We start from the raw sequence: 22,378 nt of genomic DNA, 5'->3' as shown, positions 1-22,378 counted from the left end.
GCTAACAGGTTTTGTGTCAATTTAAAACTTGCATTAAACAGTTCACAGAATTGGCCATTTAAAGAAATGAAGCCAATTTATTAATTACTAAATTTAGCTAACATTAGATAGTTAATCAAGAGATTCTTACCTTTGCCTCGATCAGCATGATCATCGTGGCATTTGTAGTTCTTTATGATAGCCACATTAGCAGATAATTAGCATTTCATTTTTGGGGGGTAAATACAGGCAAATATATTGATAAAGGTCACCTTGTCCTAGAGAGATTTACAGTTATCAAAATGTCACACCAGGGTAAGCCTACCTGAAACACAGCCCTTATTTTAAGTGTTTCTAAAATCCACTATGGGAAAAGTGTATGGTGTAAAAACGATTGGAACCATTTCCCTGTTTGACTACTATGTTTTATGGGGATTATGACTCATTCCTGTGGCACTCTATAGGGCTCCGGCCAAAAGAAGTGCATTATATTGGAAATAGGGTGCTATTTTGGACACAAGCATATATATGATGATGCATTATGATGTGACCATAGAAATAGAATCACTAGAAAGGATAGAGCCTCTGATCACGGCAATTTGACTGGTAAACTGAACTGTACACCTGGCATGATGTTCTGGGGATTTTATAGTGACCTTAGAGAGATTCCTTTTTCTGTATCTAGATCTGATAAAGATCACAGAGAGGTTGAGAGACAGACCAAGTTGGAAGAGGCTGTTCTAGAGACAGATATCCCAACTCTGTCACTAGAGGCTGAAGGAGAGATTGAGATGCAGGAAGCTGATCTGAAGACAGATGGCACATCTCAGTCACAGGAGGTTGAAGGAGAGAGTGAGTTGGACGAGGCCATTGTCATCCCATCTTAGTCACATGAGGTTGAAGGAGAGAGTGAGTTGGACGAGGCCATTGTCATCCCATCTCAGTCACAGGAGGTATGATGTTTTGTGTTTTAATGACGCATTGACGATTAAAATGACAAATGAATTGTCCAAGCTTGAGCTAGTAAAGGTCTTCTAATCTAGGAGGCCAAAGGAGAGAGTGAGTTGAATCAGGTTGATCTGAAGACATCCACATCAACTCTGACACTGGAGGTCGAAGGAGAGAGTGAGTTGAATCGGGTTGATCTGAAGACATCCACATCAACTCTGACACTGGAGGTCGAAGAAGAGAGTGTCATGCAGGAGAGTGATGATGTAGAAACAGCCGGGCCATCTCAATGCCAGGAGACTGAACGAGTGGCAAAGGTAAATGCTTCCAGATAACAGTGTGTGTGTGTGTGTACATGTCTGTTTGTGCACGCAGACAGTAGTTCGTAAACAGACATTACGTTAACACTGCATGGCGAATTTGATTGAATTCCAGGCTAAGTCTGCTTTCTGTCGTCCCCATCAGACTGCAGTGGTGACCTTCACTACCATGACCCGCAAGGCTGCAGCCTCCCAGACCAGCCTCACCCTCAGCAGGGGAAAGAGAAGCTACCCAGACCTACACACCTTTGTGCAGGACATGAAGGATGGGTTAGTTGCTCTTTGGTTCCCTGTGCATCCCCTAGATATGTTCCCTATTAGAGCCTTGGTCAACAATAGTTCCGTATTTAAGGAATAGGGGCCATTTGGGACGTACCCATAGGGACAATCTCAATTGCATTCTCCTCGAGTCCTCTCTTCTCGCCTCCTTCTCAAAACCCATTGGATGAGAAAGCCCTCCCTTTTGACCATCTCGTCCTATGGGTTTAGAGAAGGAGGTGAGGTGTCTCGGGCAAATACAAGGGACTCAACGGACCAATCAGGGATGTTTGGATGTGGCCTAGTTCCGTAGAGGTCCATCCATACCGTAATCTAAGAGAATAGAGGTAGTGTCATGTAGTTTATTTGTGTACCTTTTTTTTATTTACTTTTCAGCCATTGGAATCTGCTGAGTGAGAATATGCATGCCGGGGTGAGTTATAGTCACTTCTAAAGTAGTTCATGTTGGTAAGATGGACCAAACATTCCAAACTCCTATTGGTGGAAATCGTGCAGGACCTTTAATTCAGAGGTTCCCAAACTTTTTCACTCAGGCCCCTCCTTTCCAGCATTGTGGAACATCCTGAACCACTGCTTTAATTGACTAGCTTGAGTAAACACATGGTGCAGCAGTGCAGCTCCGTTAACAAACTAACTCTGTATGGTCTTTTAACATTTCAGATGAGCAGAGATGAGTTTAGTGCTAGGTGCATGGATATTACAAATTGGGTGATGGAGTCTACATCCACTGTGGTCGTTCCCGCCCTTGACCTCACCATGCAGATCAGGCTCTCTGATTCGTCGAGCTCTTCTGGATCAGGAAGTAATGAGGCTAGAGAAGTGACCTCTCTTGGCCGCAGCGTCAGATTCAGCTTTCGTGGTGGACCCAGTAGACGCACCAGTTCAAGAACTACTTGCAGCACACAAACTCCCACGCCTTTCCCCTCCTCTCACAGGTACTTACCCCTATCCCCTCCTCTCACAGGTACTTACCCCTATCCCCTGCTCTCATAGGTACCTACCCCTATCCCCTCCTCTCACAGGTACTTACCCCTATCCCCTCCTCTCACAGGTACCTACCCCTATCCCCTCCTCTCATAGGTACCTACCCCTATCCCCTCCTCTCACAGGTACTTACCCCTATCCCCTGCTCTCATAGGTACCTACCCCTATCCCCTCCTCTCACAGGTACTTACCCCTATCCCCTCCTCTCACAGGTACTTACCCCTATCCCCTCCTCTCATAGGTACCTACCCCTATCCCCTCCTCTCACAGGTACTTACCCCTATCCCCTGCTCTCATAGGTACCTACCCCTATCCCCTCCTCTCACAGGTACCTACCCCTATCCCCTCCTCTCACAGGTACTTATCCCTATCCCCTGCTCTCATAGGTACCTACCCCTATCCCCTCCTCTCACAGGTACTCACCCCTATCCCCTCCTCTCATAGGTACTTACCCCTTTCCCCTCCTCTTCTTGTAGGTCTTTCTAAAAACATTATTCCCATGTCCCTTGTTATAAGTACAAATATCCATTCCAGATCCACCTAGAGAGAAATACTACTTAGGTACTTCCAAATTCTTGGATCATATGTTGTATTTTGTTATCATGTACTATTCATTTCTGTTGTGCATTCTGCAGGTCCATGACCTCTTTGCTGAGTGATGACGAAGAGCGATATGTCTCCTCACCTGAGGGTGGTGATAGAGAGATGAGACACAGACCCCACTCGGCACCACTGAGTTCTGTGTTTGGAATCTCTGAGGATTCTGTCTTCAACATGGTCCAGAGAGGCCAGTCGCAGAGTGGCATCGTATTGTCATCCAGTTGGAGTAGACGGGAGAAATACAGACCTGTCAAAATACCAACGGACACCAGGTTTATGATGGGTATTGTTGAGTTGGTTATGAACCTTCTCAACTCCAGATTGGCTGAGCTAATGCGAAGTTTCAGTCAGGGAACTCTAGGTCCGCTGTCTGGTAGTATCTCAGCAAGTCAGCAGTTTGCCCAAGAAATGCTAAGCATGGTGTCTGCTAAGATGTATTCCCATGCCATAGAGCATATTGCGCACGGCTACAAGTCTCCCCTTGAGTTAGAGCGGGAGCTTGAGGCCATATTGGGTCCTCTGGCTGGACAGGTTATAGTCATCATCATAGATAGCATCTTTAAGGCTAAAGCCAACGGAGGAAACAAGGGACGAGCGACCAGCCCCTTGACCTATTTTCTCACTGCCGTTTCGGCAGAAATACAAAGCCTAGTTGTTCAGAGATCGGCTAGCAGACCGTCCACCAGACTGTCCATCAACGACCCACTGCTGAACATTTCCAAGTCAAAGGTCTTAAGATCAGTTCTGCTCAAAATGGCAGAACTCTTTGGCCAAGGTCCAAATGAAACCTGTCTAGTTCCAGTAGTCCAGAGTCAGTCCGACAACTCTGTTTGCGACTGGACTCTGAATGCAGGCACCGTTCATCCAAGTCAATTTCTGTCCCACAACAGAATGTCAGAAGTGTCATCCGATGTTGTGGATCTTGTACTTGAGGTTTTTGGGATAACAGGATTTTTGGATAGCAGGAGCCCGTCAAGGCCACAGAGTGCCTGCTCCTACAACTCAGCTAGTGGAGCAATAGATATGAGAGCTCTTGCTGGGGACTTGATCAGACAGGTGTCTGTCAAACTCAGACCCTTTGTCTCTGAGAGTCAACTCTCCACCATGTCCATGACAGATCTGTCATCTATTTCTGACTCCACCTTGAAGCAGTTGTGTTGTAGCTCTGCTGTTGCTGCAGCAACGGTCTGTCAAGCAATCAAAATGGAGCTCGAGAACCAGAGACCAACCGACCTGTCAGCCAGAGACCTACTATCGTCTCTGGTAGAGAGCATTGAGGACATGGATATTTCTGACATCCTCCAGGGCCCGTCGGCCATTTTGGAGGAGGCTGCTATGATTAAGCACCCAGAGATCTCCACCTCGACAATATACAGGTCTCTGCTTCTCGACTCATCTCTCGCCTCCTCTAACATGGTCACTGAGAGCATTATCTTCAACAGCCCACCCCCATCAGAGGAGAATGTGAGTATTCAGAATGTGCTCCCTGTTGATAAAGTTGACATCCTCCATGGTCAACCAGTGGAGGGGTATATTGTCAAAGCTGAGCAATGCATCACTCAGGTCATTCAGGATGCAGCTGTGACATATACTAGCGTGCTGGATAAAACCGACACTGGGAAACTGTCAGAAGTTCTGTCTGTCTGCTTTTCCGCTAAGAATATTGAGGATGCATCCTCTGATCTATTTGGTGGAATTATTTCCGACCTGCATGAGGTATCTGAGGTCAATAAGACCTCCATGCGTACGAAATCAGGTCGCAAAATGTTCTGGATGGAAGTGAGTTCAGGTTCCCAGAAGATTTATACCAAAACCCTGGACAAACTGAGGAAGCTTTTCACCTCTCACCTTCTCACTGAGGGAAAAAATACTCCTGTGCAAATTGAGTTATATGACACTGGACTACTTGTAACTGAGACCACTGTGGAGGTATCTCCTGTACAGAAGACAGACAGTAATACCTCTTCAATGTCCTCAGCCGACCAGCTCACCCTCGACACCTGCACTAAAGGGGTCATCAAACAGGTGATCTCGGTGCTGAGGGTGGAGACTTCAAAGGAAGTCAAATGCGAGAGCATGTCAAATGCATCCTTCGACTTCAACCAGAAGTTGGACTCTATAATTTCGAAATTGGAGAGCCTCACCATTTCGAGTGACGAGACGTCAGCCAAGATTGCCAGGCTCACGCGATCTCGTAGTGTAGCCAGCAGATCCTCTAACATTTCCATCCAGAGCTTTCACAGTGCTGAGTTCCAAGCTACGGCCAAACTGATTGTGCGTGAGGCCATTCTCAGAGCTGCTAGCGAAGCCAACTGTTCTTTGCCACAGAGCATGACTAGCAGCACCTTCTCACACCATGTGGTTTCTACAACTGAAGATATAGTGAATATGATCATGCAAGACCTTGAAAGTCTATCCCAGTACACAGTGGAGGACGCAGACTCCTTCCCACTAGGAGAGAAAAAGCTGCAGTCCCAGCTCAATCCCAGAGTTGTCTTTGACACCTTATTGGATGCTGCTCAAACCATGTACCACAGAGTAAAGGATAGACTGAACGTCTTTTTGTCTTTTCCACCCGTGTCAGTCACCACAGCCAAAGATGTGCTGGACTCCACCCCTGTGGAGACACTCAGATGCTCAAAGTCCCCTGACACTGCTCTTGTTAAGGACAGGAGCCGCCCTCCGTCTGTGAGAAGTGAGAAGCCATTTTCAAAATTCAGTTTGACTAAAAGGTCTAAAGCCCTTGTGTCTTCGAGTGGCTCCTCCACAGACCACCATGTAATTGACACATGCAGTGAGGATGTCACTCTGCCTACCAGGAGTATGTCAGTTGTGAGCGACACCAGTTTGAAGAGAACCTCTCCTCTCCATGGTAGTGGATTGAGTGCAAGTTGTGAACCTCTTGTGGCTCTACAAGACGGAACAGTGGCAGTCAGCCAAGAAGGCTTTAGCAAAACTGCAAAGGAGACGCTCAGCTTGATCCTAAATGTGATCAAGTGCAGATTGGCCAACTCTGAGAGTTCATCTGTTGGGCAGAATGCAAGGGAGGAGCGTCTGATAACCACTAACATGTTAGACTCTCTATTGGAGAGCCTTGACCTGTTGCCTGACATGAGTGCTGCCAATGAGATCACAAGGACAGAATGCCATACCTCTAACGCAATGGACAAGACAGGTTCACAGTCAGCGCTTGTGAATCAACAAGAAATAAACATATCTGACACCAGTCTCATAGTGAAAACTATAATGGACACATTGAAGACAGACGACCCAGAGATGACTTCAGCAGAAGAAAATCTGGATAGACTCCTGTCAATTGAAGCCCTTCAAGATGCGTCTGGCAACCTGATCGCAAAGGTCCATGGTCTCATTCAGGAGATAACCATAAGCCGCCAGCTTCAATCCACGACTGGCCACAGAAGCCTCTCTCAACCAGCTCTGCCAAAGCCAGCACTGAGGAAGCTGTCAAAGCACGATGCGTCAGAGCTCGTTTACAGCTTTGCCCAGACTTCTGTTAGCAGACTCCTGGGGCAGTGTTTGGTTAGGCCTATGCCACCCACCGCTGACAGGGTTTTGGATCAGGTCATCAAGTTGATGACAGACATGGTGATGGACAGCCTGACTGATCTGTCCAAGTCTGCAATGGAGGATGGTAAGTGAAAGTACCTCTTCATCTGCATAGGACTTCATTGTAACATGATGCTCACTACATTGCATTTTATGATGTGAACTTTGCTGTTTGCGTCCAAAATGGCACCTTCTTCCATATTTAGTGCACTACTTTTGACCAGAGCCAGACCCTATGGGCCCGGTTCAAAAGTTGTGCACTATAAAGGGAAGAGAAGGCCTTTTGGGACACAGTGACTGATTTCCATTGTTGCGTCCTCTTCTCCCAGTTATTGTACCCAGGTCGGTCACACCAGCTTGCTCTTCTTACTCAGACACCAGCAATGCTGCAAGTGACATCACTCATGGTATTGTGGCTGACCTTAATGCTACTGAGGAATTCCCTGCCAGGGGCCTTAGCCCGGCTGATGTAAAGGCTGACGGCATGGCCCGCCTTCCCTCTGCCAGGGGGGAAGAGACTAAGAAGAACAGGAAGTGGCATTTCCTACACAAAATTGTCAAGATTCCAAAGATCAGGATTAAGGTAGAGGGCTCAGTGTCTTTAGATTACCTCTGTAACGCAGGGCTGAAATGTACCCTACATATTCACTAAACCCCTATTGTCTCTGCATTAGAACAATGCTGTTGTCATTGTCTTTAGGAGGTTGAGTGAGGCCGCTGTAATACAATCCTAATACACATGGGAGAGAGAGAGAGTCAATGGATGTGTTCCAAATTGCACCCTATTCCCTATATAGTGCAGTACTTTTGACCAGAGCTCGATGGGCCCTTGTCAAAAGTAGTGCCTTAAGTAGCCAATAGGGTGCCTTTTGGGATGCATGCCATATATTTTACACATGCTCAGTTGTCCTGATGTGTTTTGTCAACAGCTGTTCAAGACAAAGGGGGAACCAAAGAGCCACCCTGAACAGGATTCTCTGCCTACCAAACGTCTCAGAGAGACTCGTATTTCACAGGGTAAGTGATAAGCATCGATAATGTCATATTGATGTATCACCCTATGGCCAGCTTGTTAAAACGGTGACTACAGATACAGGCGGACAGACAGATACACACATTCATTTTCTGATTATGAAATATTATTTTCACAGATGCTGAGTGTGAGGTTCCAGAGGTTCCATCCACTTCCCCACCCAAAGAGGACCTGACAACCACACTGGCCCCTGCTCCCCAGGAGTCCCAGTCCCGTAAACGCCCTCTCATAGTCAGGGTGTTACGAGCTATCTCCAGAGCCGTCTCCAAACCATTCAGAGAAGCTTTTGGGAAGAAGAATTAGCCAAATGCCAGATTTTATTACTATTTTAATCAGAGCCTTTATTTAATAAAACATTACTGCATGGATTTCTGTCTATAGTCGTCTTACTGTTTGTGCAAGGTAATGGTACCACATTGTCAAACATAGTTATAGTGAAGCACTGTTTATGATTATTGATTGTGGAAATCACATTTTAATACAGAAAAGATGTCGTCACATAAAGACAGACATATAGGAGAAAACTCCGTCGACTATTCACATGATCAAGACACAACTAAAGCCATGAATGGATCATATTATTATACCTTTATTTCAACAAGGAACACAGACTGAGACCAAGGTGTCTTTTACAGCTGGGCCCTGCGTAGACATGTTACACATTCAGTTTAGCTACAATGATTAAGAAACTACACAAGACAAACAAGACCATCACAGATAACACAAAAATACAGCAGCAGATTATTACGTTTGCACACAGGTTATTCCCCTAACAGCACAATAACTTGCATTACCCGAAAGTTACAAGCAATACAGAAATAAAAATCCTCCAATAATTATTTAAAATGGGCAACAGGGGGACAAGAGTCTCAAATGTAAGTTTAGTCTGCAGGCTTTTCCATTGGCAAGGAGCGTAACAGGAAAAGGCAGCCATACCCAACTCTGTGGAAATCGCATGGACCTCAAGCGTAATCCATGCTTGAGACCTGGTTTTAGGAATTCTAATTCTAATATTGATGAGTGATGATAAATAAGATGGTAGTTTATTCAGAAGTGCTTCATAGACAAACACGAGAACATATTCTCGTCTCATGGACAGCGAAGTCCAACCCACATTTTGATACAAAACACAGTGGTGAGTTCTGTAGCTAGCGTCCGTAATAAACCTAAGTACTCAATGATAAATAGCATCCAGCGATTTAAGTGTTGATGCCGTAGCATGCATGTAGATAATATCCCCATAATCTATAACAGACATAAAAGTAGCTTGCACAATTTGTATTCTATTTGTACAGGACAAACATGTCCTGTCTCTATAGAGGAAGCCTAGCTTGATTTTTAGCCGTTTATAAAGTTCGTCAATATGCATTTTAAAAGACAGTTCATCATCCAACCATATCCCTAAGTATTTATATGCAGAGACCTGATTCATTCGAGAACCATGTAAGCTCTTGTAAGTGCAAGTGTATTTTCAACCAACTTTTTGAACCTATTAAAAATCATAAAATGTGTTTTCTTTGTTTCTTGTTTTAAATGTACATTTTATTTTAACAATTTTAAAACAAGATGAACAGAGAACAGTTGTTACACTTTCTATGAAGCCCATATATATAATGCATACACTCAAGTCATACACTCATAATTATTTAATTGAGTTAAGTATAAGTGCAGTTATAAAAACATAATGAGACCTTGTTTTGTATTTCTTGCAATAAAAAAAGATACATATTCATAACTACTATCGTACGGCTCATGTGATTGGCCCTGAACCCGGAAGTCGCATAAACGGGTCATGCTTTGGGCAGCAGTGCCAGAAGTCGTCCAGTCACTCAAGTTTGCACTCTGTGGAGTAAGTGGCTATCGAAATATCTATCGATTGTCGCTACTCATATAATGCATTTTGTAATGCGGACAAAAACCAATGATTTGCAAGAGATCTAAAAACGACGTATAAGCTATTGAGTATCACTAACAGATTTCTGGACAGTAATAATGGAAGATGTGACAGGCGCTCAGCTCATTGCTGAGGCACTAAAAGCTCAGGTGAGATATGTGCAATTTATATAAAAGAGTATTACACTGTATAACGGTATTGCTACGGTTTGGTAAATAATATATTCGTCGCTGATCATGTCCTTGGCAGTGACAATGTAGCACTAGGAGTTGTGAAAGTGTGTCAAAGGTCATTGCACTGGTATTTTATTTTTTTATTTTTTTAATTTTACCTTTATTTAACCAGGTAGGCAAGTTGAGAACAAGTTCTCATTTACAATTGCGACCTGGCCAAGATAAAGCAAAGCAGTTCGACAGATACAACGACACAGAGTTACACATGGAGTAAAACAAACATACAGTCAATAATACAGTATAAACAAGTCTATATACGATGTGAGCAAATGATATAGCGAACTATTAATATTTGTGTAGCAAAACATTTAGATGTTTATGTGGATGTTTGTTAACATATGGAATAGCATATGTTAACACCCCTGTTGATGTATGCCAAAGTGTGTGTCAATGCAAAGAACATCTACACTACACTGTAACAATTCAAACTGTATCCACATGTATCTCTCTGCAGAATGTAGAGTATATGTTTGGAATAGTTGGTGTTCCAGTCATTGAAGTGGCTATGGCAGCTCAAGCCTCAGGAATCAAGTATGTGGGAATGCGCAATGAACAAGCCGTAAGCCACCTTTTATTTTTAGGAATCTTCCCATGACATTTTTTATGTGAATTGGTTGTGGGTACACCAGTAATACTGATGTGGTGTGTGTCATCCAACAGGCTTGCTATGCTGCGTCTGCTGTTGGTTACCTCACTGGACGGTAGGAGGATTGTCATTATAAGAGGGCTCTAGAGATACTGTCTCTCCTCTCTGAAATCCCTGACCTATCTCCATACATTGTTAATGTGGGAAGCAACCCATCTGCCTAGGGAGACTACTCTCTCCATACAATACTAAACCATGGGATATTAACTAGCCATACACAGACTTGTGTGTGAGGGTCAGTTTCATAGCTGTTTTACATTGCTAATTCTATCTGTCTCTGTTTGTTTTCCTGTCTTACTGCCTGTTCCTCTCTGTCTGCTTATCTTCCTGCCTGTCTGCCTGTTCCTCTCTGTCTGCTTATCTTCCTGTTTGTCTGCCTGTTCCTCTCTGTCTGCTTATCTTCCTGTTTGTCTGCCTGTTCCTCTCTGTCTGCTTATCTTCCTGTTTGTCTGCCTGTTCCTCTCTGTCTGCTTATCTTCCTGTTTGTCTGCCTGTCTGTCTGTTCCTCTCCAGTCCAGGGGCGTGTCTGGTTGTGTCTGGACCGGGACTCATCCATGCTCTTGGTGGAATGGCCAACGCTAACATGAACTGCTGGTATGTTAGAACTCTACAAACAGAAGGCCCTTCTACTCATGTAGTGGTCCTTCCTTTCAAAAGAAGGGATGCTATCCTTACACTGCAAAAAATGATCTGAGGACTCCAAACTATCTCCGCTTGTCAGTTGATGTCATTGTGTGATACCACTCTCTCTGTAGGCCTGTGATTGTTATTGGAGGCTCCTCCGATCAAAACCAGGAGACCACTGGGGCGTTTCAAGAGTTTCCACAGGTACTAATTCAACCATGAGGTTTCTGACTATTGAACATTAGGGGGTGGTTTCCCGGACACAGATTAAGCTTAGTCATGGCCTAAAAAGCAAACTCAATAGAGAATCTCTGTCCAGGAAACTGGTCCTAGCAGTTTAATTGCTGAAAGAAGACATCATTTGTTATTTGTGGTTCTCTTTCTCCGTCAGGTGGAGGCGTGCAGACTGTACAGTAAGTTCTCAGCTAGGCCCAGCAGTCTGGATATGATCTCCTCAGTGGTAGAGAAGGTATACAGTCTCCTCTGACTCCCTATGTTTAGTCCTCTTCATATCATTTGGTATCACCTGCAATTGTTTTCTGAATTCTAATTTTCCAGCTTAGCAAGGTAACTTAAGTGCTTCAGAAGAACACAGCCTTAATTGATAGTGAATGGAAGGGTATTTGGTCTGTCTTAGGCAGTACGCACTAGCATGTATGGACGTCCCGGTGCTGTATACGTAGACATATCTGGGGACATGGTCAATGCTAAAGTGGACAGGAGCAGAGTCAGGTTGGTGGCTATCACTGTCTCTCATCCATTTAAAATGTATACTAATGTGTTACTGTTGAATATGTATACCTCTGACTTCACATCACCATTTTGATTTTATTTTGTTCTACCTTTTAACGTCTGAAGTGAACAAGAAATTACCAGATTTTGTTAAATTAGTTAGAAAATATAGCACTATATCAAAGTATTCTCATCAGAGAATAGCAATAAGCCTAGATAGACCTTCATTATTTATTTACCTATGCAATGAAGTTGATAGGTAACATGTTTAATGTTTGACCAATTCTTTCCTATTTCCTTTGTCAGAGAGGTGCCCTGTTGTCCACCTCCTCCAGTGAGTATGGCTGACCATATGGCGATCACAGAAGCACTGGCTGTTCTAAAAGGAGCCAAACGGCCTTTACTTATCATTGGGAAAGGTAGGCCAAACAGCCTTTACTCATCATTGGGAAAGGTAGGCCAAACAGCCTTTACTTATCATTGGGAAAGGTAGGCCAAACAGCCTTTACTTATCATTGGGAAAGGTAGGCCAAACAGCCTTTACTTATCATTGGGAAAGTTAGGCAATGCTTTTTAATAGCCAAACCCAGAACTGACATCTTGTGGAATTGCGTCAGGTACTTGATTCAGTTCTGTGGGGAGATATTAAGAGAAAGATACAAAGATACAAACGTGACTCTTCACCCCCCCCCCCCCCCCCCCCCTAAACAGAAACTTTCTGCAAGTTTCAGGCAAGTTTATGGGCCAAATGTCCCCATCCCCTTCTGACATTGAAAAGATGCGAGCACCTGTGAAATCGTGATTTGTCCAAATGATCAGTAGTGAAAAATCAGCGTACCAGAACAGAGTTCCTCGTTAGCGGAAGGTAGCCTAGTGGTTAGAGCGTTGGACCACTAACCGAAAGGTTGCTGGATCAAATCTCCCGAGCTGACAAGATAAAAATCTGTCGTTCTGTCCCTGAGCAAGGCCCTGTTCCCCGGGCGCCGAAGACGTGGATGTGGATTAAGGCAGCCCCGTACCTTTCTGATTCAGAGGGTTACATACGGAAGACACATTTCAGTTGAAGGCATTCAGTTGTACAACTGACTAGGTATCCCCTTTCCCCAGTCTGTTGACAGACGCTACTACCAGCTATGTTACTGTCTGTCCAGGAGGGATCAATAGCCAGCTGAAATGCACTGTAACATCTATAGCATTGTACCAGGGTTCAGCTGAAAACAGGACCACGTTCAGTAGACAAAAGTTGTGGACACGATTATTCATTCTACCTGTCAGAGAGGCATGTTTGTTCTACATGCTATATTTTTATCAGAACATTGCACAACGTTGTGTTCAGCTGAATGCATCCCAGCTGGGAAGGTCAGTCTGTTGATATCAGTGTGGCGGTGCCCTCTGTCTGTTTCCCTCTGCAGGTGCAGCCCATGGAAGAGCAGAGGGGGCTCTGAGGGAGCTGGTGGAGGGGTGTGGCCTGCCCTTCCTGCCCACCCCCATGGGTAAAGGGGTGCTGCCTGACGACCACCCCAACTGTGTTGCTGCTGCCCGCTCCAGGTCAGCCACTCCTTCTCTCAGCTGGCATCATATTCATGTACAGACCTTTGACTGTATAAGTAGGACCAGGATGAACAGACCAGGAGAACTCTGGGCCTTCCTGAAATCCCCATCTATAACTAGTCTCTTTTCATCACATTTTGTTTAATCTGATTGTGTTTTTTTCCCTGCTCTCTTCCTCTCTTCCTAACCCTCTTCATCCTCTCTTTCTATCCTCCTCCTCTTTTCCTAACCCTCCTCCTTCTCTCTTTCTATCCACCTCTCTTCCTATCCTCCTCCACCTCTCTTCCTATCCTCCTCCTCCACCTATCTTCCTATCCTCCTCCTCTCTTCCTAACCCTCCTCCTCCTATACTCCTCCTCTCTTCCTAACCCTCCTCCTCCTCTCTTCCTAACCCTCCTCCTCCTATCCTCCTCCTCTCTTCCTAACCCTCCTCCTCCTATACTCCTCCTCTCTTCCTAACCCTCCTCCTCCTATACTCCTCCTCTCTTCCTCTCTTCCTATCCTCCTGGTTCTATGGTCTTGGTGTGGACTGCAGAGCTCTGCTCCAGTCTGATGTTGTGGTCCTACTTGGTGCCAGGCTCAACTGGATCCTGCACTTTGGCCTTCCCCCCAGGTTTGACCCCCATGTAAAGGTCATCCAGGTAGGTCAAAGTTCACCAGTCAGATTTTCTGATTTCTGGAATCTTCCAACAGGGATTTCTGGGAATTTTGGGAAAGTTGCCATAATTTTGCAACCCTAGTCACAGGTCATGTCATAGTCATCATTGTAACCAGGTATAAATGTCTTTGAGTCAGTCTATTGGATTTAGTCTATTACCTATATAAGCTTCTCTATAAGTCTCTTGTGGTCTGTCTAAATAATGTCATGGCTGTCATAGTGCTGTACAGTACATCTGTAAGGTGGTGTGGTAAATGGCCAATATACCATGGCTAAGGGCTGTTCTTATGTACGATGCAACGCAGAGTGCCTGGATACAGGCCTTATTCCGTGATATATTGGCTATATACCTTAAACCCCAGAGGTCCTTTATTGCTATTATAAATTGGTTACCACCACATTCTAACAGTGAAAATATTACCCATGTTAAACGGTCTTTTATAAGCCGGGTGGTTTGAGCCCTGAATGCTGATTGGCTGACAGCTGTGGTTTATCAGACTGTTTACCATGGGTATGACAAAACATGTATTTTTACTACTCTAATTACGCTGGCAACCAGTTTATAATAGCAATAAGGCACCTCAGGGGTTTGTGGTTATGGCCAATTTACCATGGCTATGGCCTGTATGGTATATTGGCCATATACCACACCACCAATATATAATATTTATATTTATATTATATTTATATGTGTGTGTATATATATATGTATGTGTGTGTATATATATGTATGTGTGTGTGTGTGTGTGTTAGCCTTATCATTATGTGGTGGAACCTGGTTATTTCTGTTGTGTTTGGCCGGTCTTCCAGCTGCTGTTACATGTGTCGTGCACGGTGCTCTTCCTGTCATGTGTCGCGCACGGTGCTCTTCCTGTCATGTGTCGCGCACGGTGCTCTTCCTGTCATGTGTCGCGCACGGTGCTCTTCCTGTCATGTGTCGCGCACGGTGCTCTTCCTGTCATGTGTCGCGCACGGTGCTTTTCCTGTCATGTGTCGCGCACGGTGCTCTTCCTGTCATGTGTCGCGCACGGTGCTCTTCCTGTCATGCGTTGTGTTGCTGGTATGTTGTAGTAACGTTCCACATACTTTATTTATGTCAAGGTTGATCTATGTGCAGAGGAGATGGGGAACAACATGCAACCTGCTGCGGCTCTCCTGGGGGACGTCAATGCTATTGTCAAGCAGGTAACAACTCAGTCCTGGGGGACGTCAATGCTATTGTCAAGCAGGTAACACAACTCAGTCCTGGGGGACGTCAATGCTATTGTCAAGCAGGTAACACAACTCAGTCCTGGGGGATATAAATGCTATTGTCAAGCAGGTAACGCAACTCAGTCCTGGGGGACGTCAATGCTATTGTCAAGCAGGTAACACAACTCAGTCCTGGGGGACGTCAATGCTATTGTCAAGCAGGTAACATAACTCAGTCCTGGGGAAATCAATGCTATTGTCAAGCAGGTAACACAACTCAGTCCTGGGGGATATCAATGCTATTGTCAAGCAGGTAACACAACTCAGTCCTGGGGGATGTCAATGCTATTGTCAAGCAGGCATCTAATATGTGCCCCATATCTGTATGTTACTGTATTGCTGGGTCCTGGTGGTATGCACAGTGGTCTGTATTTACAGTGCATTTAAGTCTCATTTTAGTCTCAATACACTTTACAAAAAAAAAAAATGTTTAAAACAAATGTATTTTTTCAAAGAAACAAGCATTGATTATCCTGTCTGTAACAACTATTTGATTTTCAGCAAAGTATATATGGAATTGAATTGGTACAGATGTAGGATCTTATTTGAACCAGTTTGCTACAGGCAGGAAAATAATCCTGCAGCAACAGGAATGTGAATTATTATGTGGATTATAATAATTTGACATTTTCTGTAGGGGTTGATACATTTCTCATAGGGGAAAATCAAGTCTGAAATGTATAAGAGTAAACACTTCAGAAGCCTTTTTAAACCTCAAATATACAACACATTTTACATGTCCTGCATTGCAGGAAAGTTCTCCTGCTACAGGGTGCTCAAATTAAGATCGTACATCTGTACTTGATTCAGTTTGCTTAGTTTCTACTCCTCATCTTAACTTTCAGATCCTAGAGTATGTTCATAAAGATGGCTGGAAGTATCCAGCTGATACAGAATGGTGGACCACATTGAAAGAGAAGATGGCTGCTAACGCAACAATGACAAAGGTGTGTTGGTGTGTGCGTCTATGACCTGTGACCTAAGCAAGTTAGCCTATCTACCACCCCTGATTTGATTGTGTTTCTCTCTCCAGGCATTAGCTCTTCAGTCAACAACACCCATGAACTACTACCAAGTGTTCCACCACATCTCCCAGCTGCTGCCCCACGACTGTGTCATCGTGAGTGAGGGGGCCAACACCATGGACATTGGGCGTACCATGTTGAACAACTACCTTCCTCGACACAGGCAAGGCATGCCGCCTCACACAAGTCTTTTCCCTGTAGGCAAGTAGGAATTAGTTGTTGTTGTCCAGGAACCTGACAGGTTGACTGGATGACTTCTCAATCTAGTGCTGCCTGACAGGTTGACTGGATGATTATTCAATGTTGTGCTGCCTGACAGGTTGACTGGATGACTTCTCAATGTAGTGCTGCCTGACAGGTTGACTGGATGACTTCTCAATATAGTGCTGCCTGACAGGCTGACTGGATGCCTTCCCAATGTAGTGCTGCCTGGCAGGTTGACCTCTCAATATAGTGCTGCCTGACAGGCTGACCTCTCAATATAGTGCTGCCTGGCAGGTTGACTGGATGACTTCTCAATGTAGTGCTGCAGGTTGACTGGATGTCTTCTCAATGTAGTGCTGCCTGGCAGGTTGACTGTATGACTTCTCAATGTAGTGCTGCCTGACAGGTTGACTGGATGACTTCTCAATGTAGTGCTGCCTGGCAGGCTGACTAGATGACTCCTCAATATAGTGCTGCCTGGCAGGCTGACTAGATGACTCCTCAATATAGTGCTGCCTGACAGGTTGACTTCCCAATGTAGTACTGCCTGACAGGTTGACTGGATGTCTTCTCAATGTAGTGCTGCCTGGCAGGTTGACTGTATGACTTCTCAATGTAGTGCTGCCTGGCAGGCTGACTAGATGACTCCTCAATATAGTGCTGCCTGACAGGTTGACTTCCCAATGTAGTACTGCCTGACAGGTTGACTAGATGGACTCTCTTAGTATCTTACCCCCCCAGATATTGTTCCTTGCTTCCTACTTAACACACACACACACACAAACAAAGATACCTTTTTTTACACACTCTGAGCTCTTATTAACACAGCCGTGTGTGTGTGTGTGTGTGTGTAGGTTGGATGCTGGCACCTTTGGGACGATGGGTGTGGGTCTGGGCTTTGCCATCGCGGCTGCAACAGTGCAGAGGAACCAGAACACAGGCCAGAGGGTGGTGTGTGTGGAGGGGGACAGTGCCTTTGGATTCTCTGGGATGGAGGTAGAGACCATGTGCAGGTTGGTACAGTCAAGGTCTCTCTCACATAGCAAAATGTGGTTGTAGTAATCACTGGTCAGGTGCATAGGATAATTAAAGTGTCAACCCCCTAACCTAGTCATTGATGCTTTCCCTCGTTATTGATGCTTTCCCCTCGTCGTTGATGCTTTCCCCTCTGACCAGGTATAAACTCCCGGTGGTCATCATCGTGGTCAACAACAACGGGATCTACAGCGGTGTGGATGCAGAGACGTGGGAAATGATGGGGAAGATGGGAGATCTCACCACTGTGTGAGTACAGAGGGTTTTGGGTTTATAGGTCAATTTGGGACTGGGCCTACTCTGACTGGTTATGTCAAGGTCAGGATTACCTCCAGTGATGGTATGTTGGTCATCCTGTCCTCGGTTCTCCCCCCTCCACTCTCCCCTCTCCTCTCCAGAGCCCCCCCTGTGACCCTGCTGCCTGAAGCCCGCTATGATGAGGTCATGAACGCCTTCGGAGGACGAGGGTTCCTGGTGCGGACAGAGGAGGAGCTGCGTAGTGCCTTACAGCTCAGCCTCAGTGACTGGGAGAGACCTAGTCTCCTCAACGTCCTCATAGACCCCTCCTCAGACAGGAAGCAACAGGTAACTACAGGACAAATCTGACATGACACCCATGTCTATACCAGGCAAATTCAAATCTGGACGTCAAATCCAGTTCGACTGACTGTCCATGGTCTGTCTCTGTCTCTTAGGAGTTTCCATGGCTAACTCGTTCCAACCTGTAGGCCAGTGAGGAAGACCTGCTTCCTTCTGCCACCTGATGGACAAATTGGGTACATCCCAAATGGCAACCTCTTCTCTATAAGTTTCATTCTCTATGGGTCCTGGTTAAAAGTAGTGCACTAAATAGGGAATATGGTGCCATTTGGTATGCAGCCCTTGTCAGTGAAGTTTCTCTCTATAACGTGATGTTTGGAGACTGACAGCTCCTCTCTCGACCATGAGAAGGCTGCATGTGTTTTTGTATCTAAAAAAGAATCATGTTTCTATGAAATGTTTTAATCAAGTCACATTTACTACACGGTAGTATTACATTTTCGATTTTGGAAATTTATACCATGATTAAGATGTAGATTTGTGAGAAAATGTCAGGTATAATATTTGTCTTTGGCTTGTTTACTATATTTGTACAAGTGTCCTTGAAAATAAACTTTGTTGCAGACAAACTGAAAGATATTAGTACTTATTTTAGAAAATTCAATGTCTTTCAGAGCAGTAGACTAGAGGACTCTTTGCCACTTCCTTTTGAAGTAAAGGAAATGATTCTGTGTCCTGTTCATCTCTCCAGTCCCTCAGTCAGTGTGCCTTTTCCCCAACAGTACCCAGGTAACTGCTGATATTACAAAGTCCTCCAGCTGAAAATAAGCTCATGTGTAGCATTTGGTCAATGCAACTCCTTCCTCAAACTAACCTCTTACCCCTCTTCAGGGTTCCTCTGTCAAGGAAACATCATGGCTGACATTGGTTAATGAGAAATGTGTGCAATGTCAGTCTGTGTGACATTGGGTTGGAATCAGTGGAGGCTCCTCGGGAGGAAGGGGAGGATCATCCTCCTCAGTGAATTTCATAAACATAAAAACAGTGAAACATTAAAGTGAACCTTTTTAGATAAAACTAAATATATTAATGTCGCCAAATAATCTATTAAAATACAGTGTTGCAATGAAGGTCGACAGTAGCAATAACAGCACTCTGTAGGGTAGCACTTTGGTGTCGCTGGAGGACAGCTAGCTTCCTCCTCTGGGTACATTGACTTCAATATAAAACCTAGGAGGGTCATGGTTCTCACCCCCTTCCAAAAATGTACACAAATTTCAGAGGACTTCCTTCAACCTATCAGAGCAGCATGCAGCATTAACTGACATGTTGTTGACCCAATCAAAGGATCAGATAATTAATCTAGTACTGAAAGCATAAGCTACAGCTAGCTAGCACTGCAGTGCATAACATGTGGTAAGTAGTTGACTCAAAGAGAAAGACAATAATTGAAGCTAAACAAAGGAATTTATTTAAAAAATGAAGCGAGAGAGCTAGCTATATATTTTTTTCCACTTTCACTTACTTCGCTAGCTAGTTTAGCCTACTCAAACACCTGGCTCAAATAGAGAGGGATGCTATGTTACCTAGCTAGCTATGACTATGCAACACTGGAACTCTTCCAAGTCAAGGTAAGCTTTTGGTTTTATGAATTTATTGCCACTGGGGCCGCCAGTGTAACTGCTTGCTGACTACACACTGTAGTGCATTATTGTAGCGGGTTTACTAACGTGTTAGTTCTAGTAGCCATGTTGACTTGACGTGAGCTAATATGGTGACAACGATGTAGGCTGTGTGTAGCGGTTATGATATGAAGGTTTGGCTTGGAATGTTTTTTTTTTCGCCTGACAGCTGATGTGTTGTGCACTGAAGTCCACAAGTGAAGGGAAAGGTGAGAGGAGGAGAGCGCGTAGATGCAAGAAGGAATTAGCCAATGATCAAAGTCACACTGTGTGTGTGGCTGCTATGGAAGTGAACTGTGTTTGTGTGAGTGGGTGTATTCATTCTACCTACTCTGTTAAAAAACATTTCTTAAACAGAAGCAAACAGAACAAAAAGGGGATAAACATACCTGAATTTCTCCAATAGAAACTCTTGTTTGCAACTGTTGGGCTAATGATTACACCCTAGATCAGCTCGATGCAGGCAAGAGTGTGCAAGGCGGTATTGAATGTGTCACTGTCTGTCACCTTGATTACTGAAATTTCTCTCGACCTGTGCACCTACATTGTAAACTTTCACTCATAGGCTAGGTTGTAGCATCCTCATGATGGCTATAGGGTAAATGTGAGTATCCTAAACCTATCAATGTTACATTGAGATAGGTGAACGGAATATGAATGACAGTCATCCAATATGCTGTAATAGAAAAAAAAATCATCCCTCATCTTAAACAGTACCGACCTCCACTGGTTGGAATAAGGCCTGTGTGTGTGTGTGTGTGCGCGTGCGTGCATGCATGCATTTTCAATGTGTGGCTGTGTCCCTGCCTGGCCAGCAGCACCCTGCATGCCTGTCATTCCTCTCTATAGGTCAGGGATTTCCACTGGGACTGGGAGGACAGCTGGGTCCCTGCCTGCTTCCTGCCCTGAGGCCTCCCCAGCCCAGAGTCACCCCCCACGCCCTCCTCCCCTTACAACCGTAACTAAACTCCACCCCAACCTGCACTCAAATAACACATTTTCTCTTTTGTGAGGGAAACATGATGTATTCACCTTATTTGTTGGATATGTAACAATTATTTACTTAACAAACAGTAAGATATTTCTGTCCTGCTAATGCTGTGTTTTATGGTCTCCACTCTAGCACCCTGCAGCTAGTCTGGGTGTTGAGGACATGGGTTCTACGAGAGAGAGCTTGAAGCTGACAAAAAATATATATATATATATATATTTTTTTTTACCTTTATTTAACTAGGCAAGTCAGTTAAGAACAAATTCTTATTTTCAATGAACAGTGGGTTAACTGCCTGTTCAGGGGCAAAACGACAGATTTGTACCTTGTCAGCTCGAGAATTTGAACTTGCTACCTTCCCAAATCAAATCAAATCAAATTTTATTTGTCACATACACATGGTTAGCAGATGTTAATGCGAGTGTAGCGAAATGCTTGTGCTTCTAGTTCCGACAATGCAGTAATAACCAACAAGTAATCTAGCTAACAATTCAAAAACTACTGTCTTGTACACAGTGTAAGGGGATAAAGAATATGTACATAAAGATATATGAATGAGTGATGGTACAGAGCGGCATAGGCAAGATACAGTAGATGGTTTGAGTGCAGTATATACATATGAGATGAGTATGTAAACAAAGTGGCATAGTTAAAGTGGCTAGTGATACATGTATTACATAACTTCCGGACTTGTGTTGGTGATAAAAACCTAAAAGCTAGCATTCTATAGACAAGATGTGGTCTGTGTGACTCGAGATAGAGAGAGCCTGGAAGAATTAAGAATAATGTTGTCTCATCTTCCTGGCATCTGGGAAACTAAGTAAAAGACCATCCTGTGTAGATAACCAAGGTGGCTTATGGGAAGGTTAGAAGTGACTGACTAAGCAATCTTGTTATCAGCTATATAAAAACTGTGCTTTGTCTGTAAAGGCTAGACTCTCAGCCTAACAGTCAGTCAAGACTGGTGGGCTGACGGTCTCATTATTGCAATAATTAATTTATGTTAAATAAAGATGATTGTTTGAAGAAATGACTAAGACCAAGTCTCTCTCAGTACTGAATTTCCACAACACTTTTCTGTGGGAACGAAAGGCCAGTGACTGTGTTCATTATTTCATGACCTGCCACCAGTCCTGTCTCACTCAGGCATCCTGATGGGTCAGAGGTCGAAGCCCCCCACCCTCCCAGGATAAACTGATGAAGGTCACCCAGACTGTCCCTCTCAAATTATATTTTAGGGTCACACAGAGCACAAAATGGCCTCTGTATTCTTTTATCAACTTCAGAACTCTTCATTAAGATAATAGAATGGGCTGCATTTCTAAAGGCATCTACAGAGAGACATCTGTACTCTGCCCACAAATCACATTGGTCTGGTTAGGGAACCCAGAGTGGTAGGACAAAGAAAAGCAGAAGTAAGCTTTTACTTGGGCATCTCTGCAGGCAAATGAACCTTAATGAAATCATGGAGTGAAATATGACATGGTAATTGAGTTACGGAGAGGGGAGGGCAGACCGGCAGCCAACTCTTACCTACTCCTGTCCTGTACCCATGGCTCCCTGCCACAACCTGAGCCCTCAATCTTCTGCCTCAGGTACACG

General features: G+C 44.4%; 2 protein-coding genes across 2 annotated transcripts; both read left to right on the top strand.

The window, feature by feature from the left end:
- The first annotated feature begins 3,002 nt into the window (after positions 1 to 3,002).
- LOC149984814 (uncharacterized) lies at positions 3,003 to 7,254 on the top strand. Its single transcript, XM_090187440.1, has one exon. The coding sequence runs from the start codon at positions 3,150 to 3,152 to the stop codon at positions 6,768 to 6,770; it is 3,621 nt and encodes a 1,206-aa protein (XP_090043566.1). The 5' UTR covers positions 3,003 to 3,149; the 3' UTR covers positions 6,771 to 7,254.
- A 2,212-nt stretch (positions 7,255 to 9,466) lies between these two features.
- hacl1 (2-hydroxyacyl-CoA lyase 1) lies at positions 9,467 to 18,732 on the top strand. Its single transcript, XM_090187429.1, has 17 exons — positions 9,467 to 9,753; positions 10,292 to 10,396; positions 10,498 to 10,538; positions 10,997 to 11,077; positions 11,239 to 11,311; positions 11,499 to 11,576; positions 11,745 to 11,839; positions 12,146 to 12,258; positions 13,252 to 13,387; positions 13,926 to 14,031; positions 15,150 to 15,233; positions 16,145 to 16,246; positions 16,333 to 16,487; positions 17,383 to 17,541; positions 17,705 to 17,812; positions 17,962 to 18,148; positions 18,259 to 18,732. The coding sequence occupies exons 1-17, from the start codon at positions 9,703 to 9,705 to the stop codon at positions 18,289 to 18,291; spliced, it is 1,707 nt and encodes a 568-aa protein (XP_090043555.1). The 5' UTR covers positions 9,467 to 9,702; the 3' UTR covers positions 18,292 to 18,732.
- The last annotated feature ends 3,646 nt before the right edge of the window (positions 18,733 to 22,378 follow it).

The sequence above is a fragment of the Oncorhynchus mykiss genome, chromosome 2, assembly GCF_057628025.1.
Source record: "Oncorhynchus mykiss isolate SJ-2025 chromosome 2, ASM5762802v1, whole genome shotgun sequence".
Lineage (NCBI taxonomy): Eukaryota > Metazoa > Chordata > Actinopteri > Salmoniformes > Salmonidae > Oncorhynchus > Oncorhynchus mykiss.
This window is presented reverse-complemented; position numbering and strand designations above follow the sequence as displayed.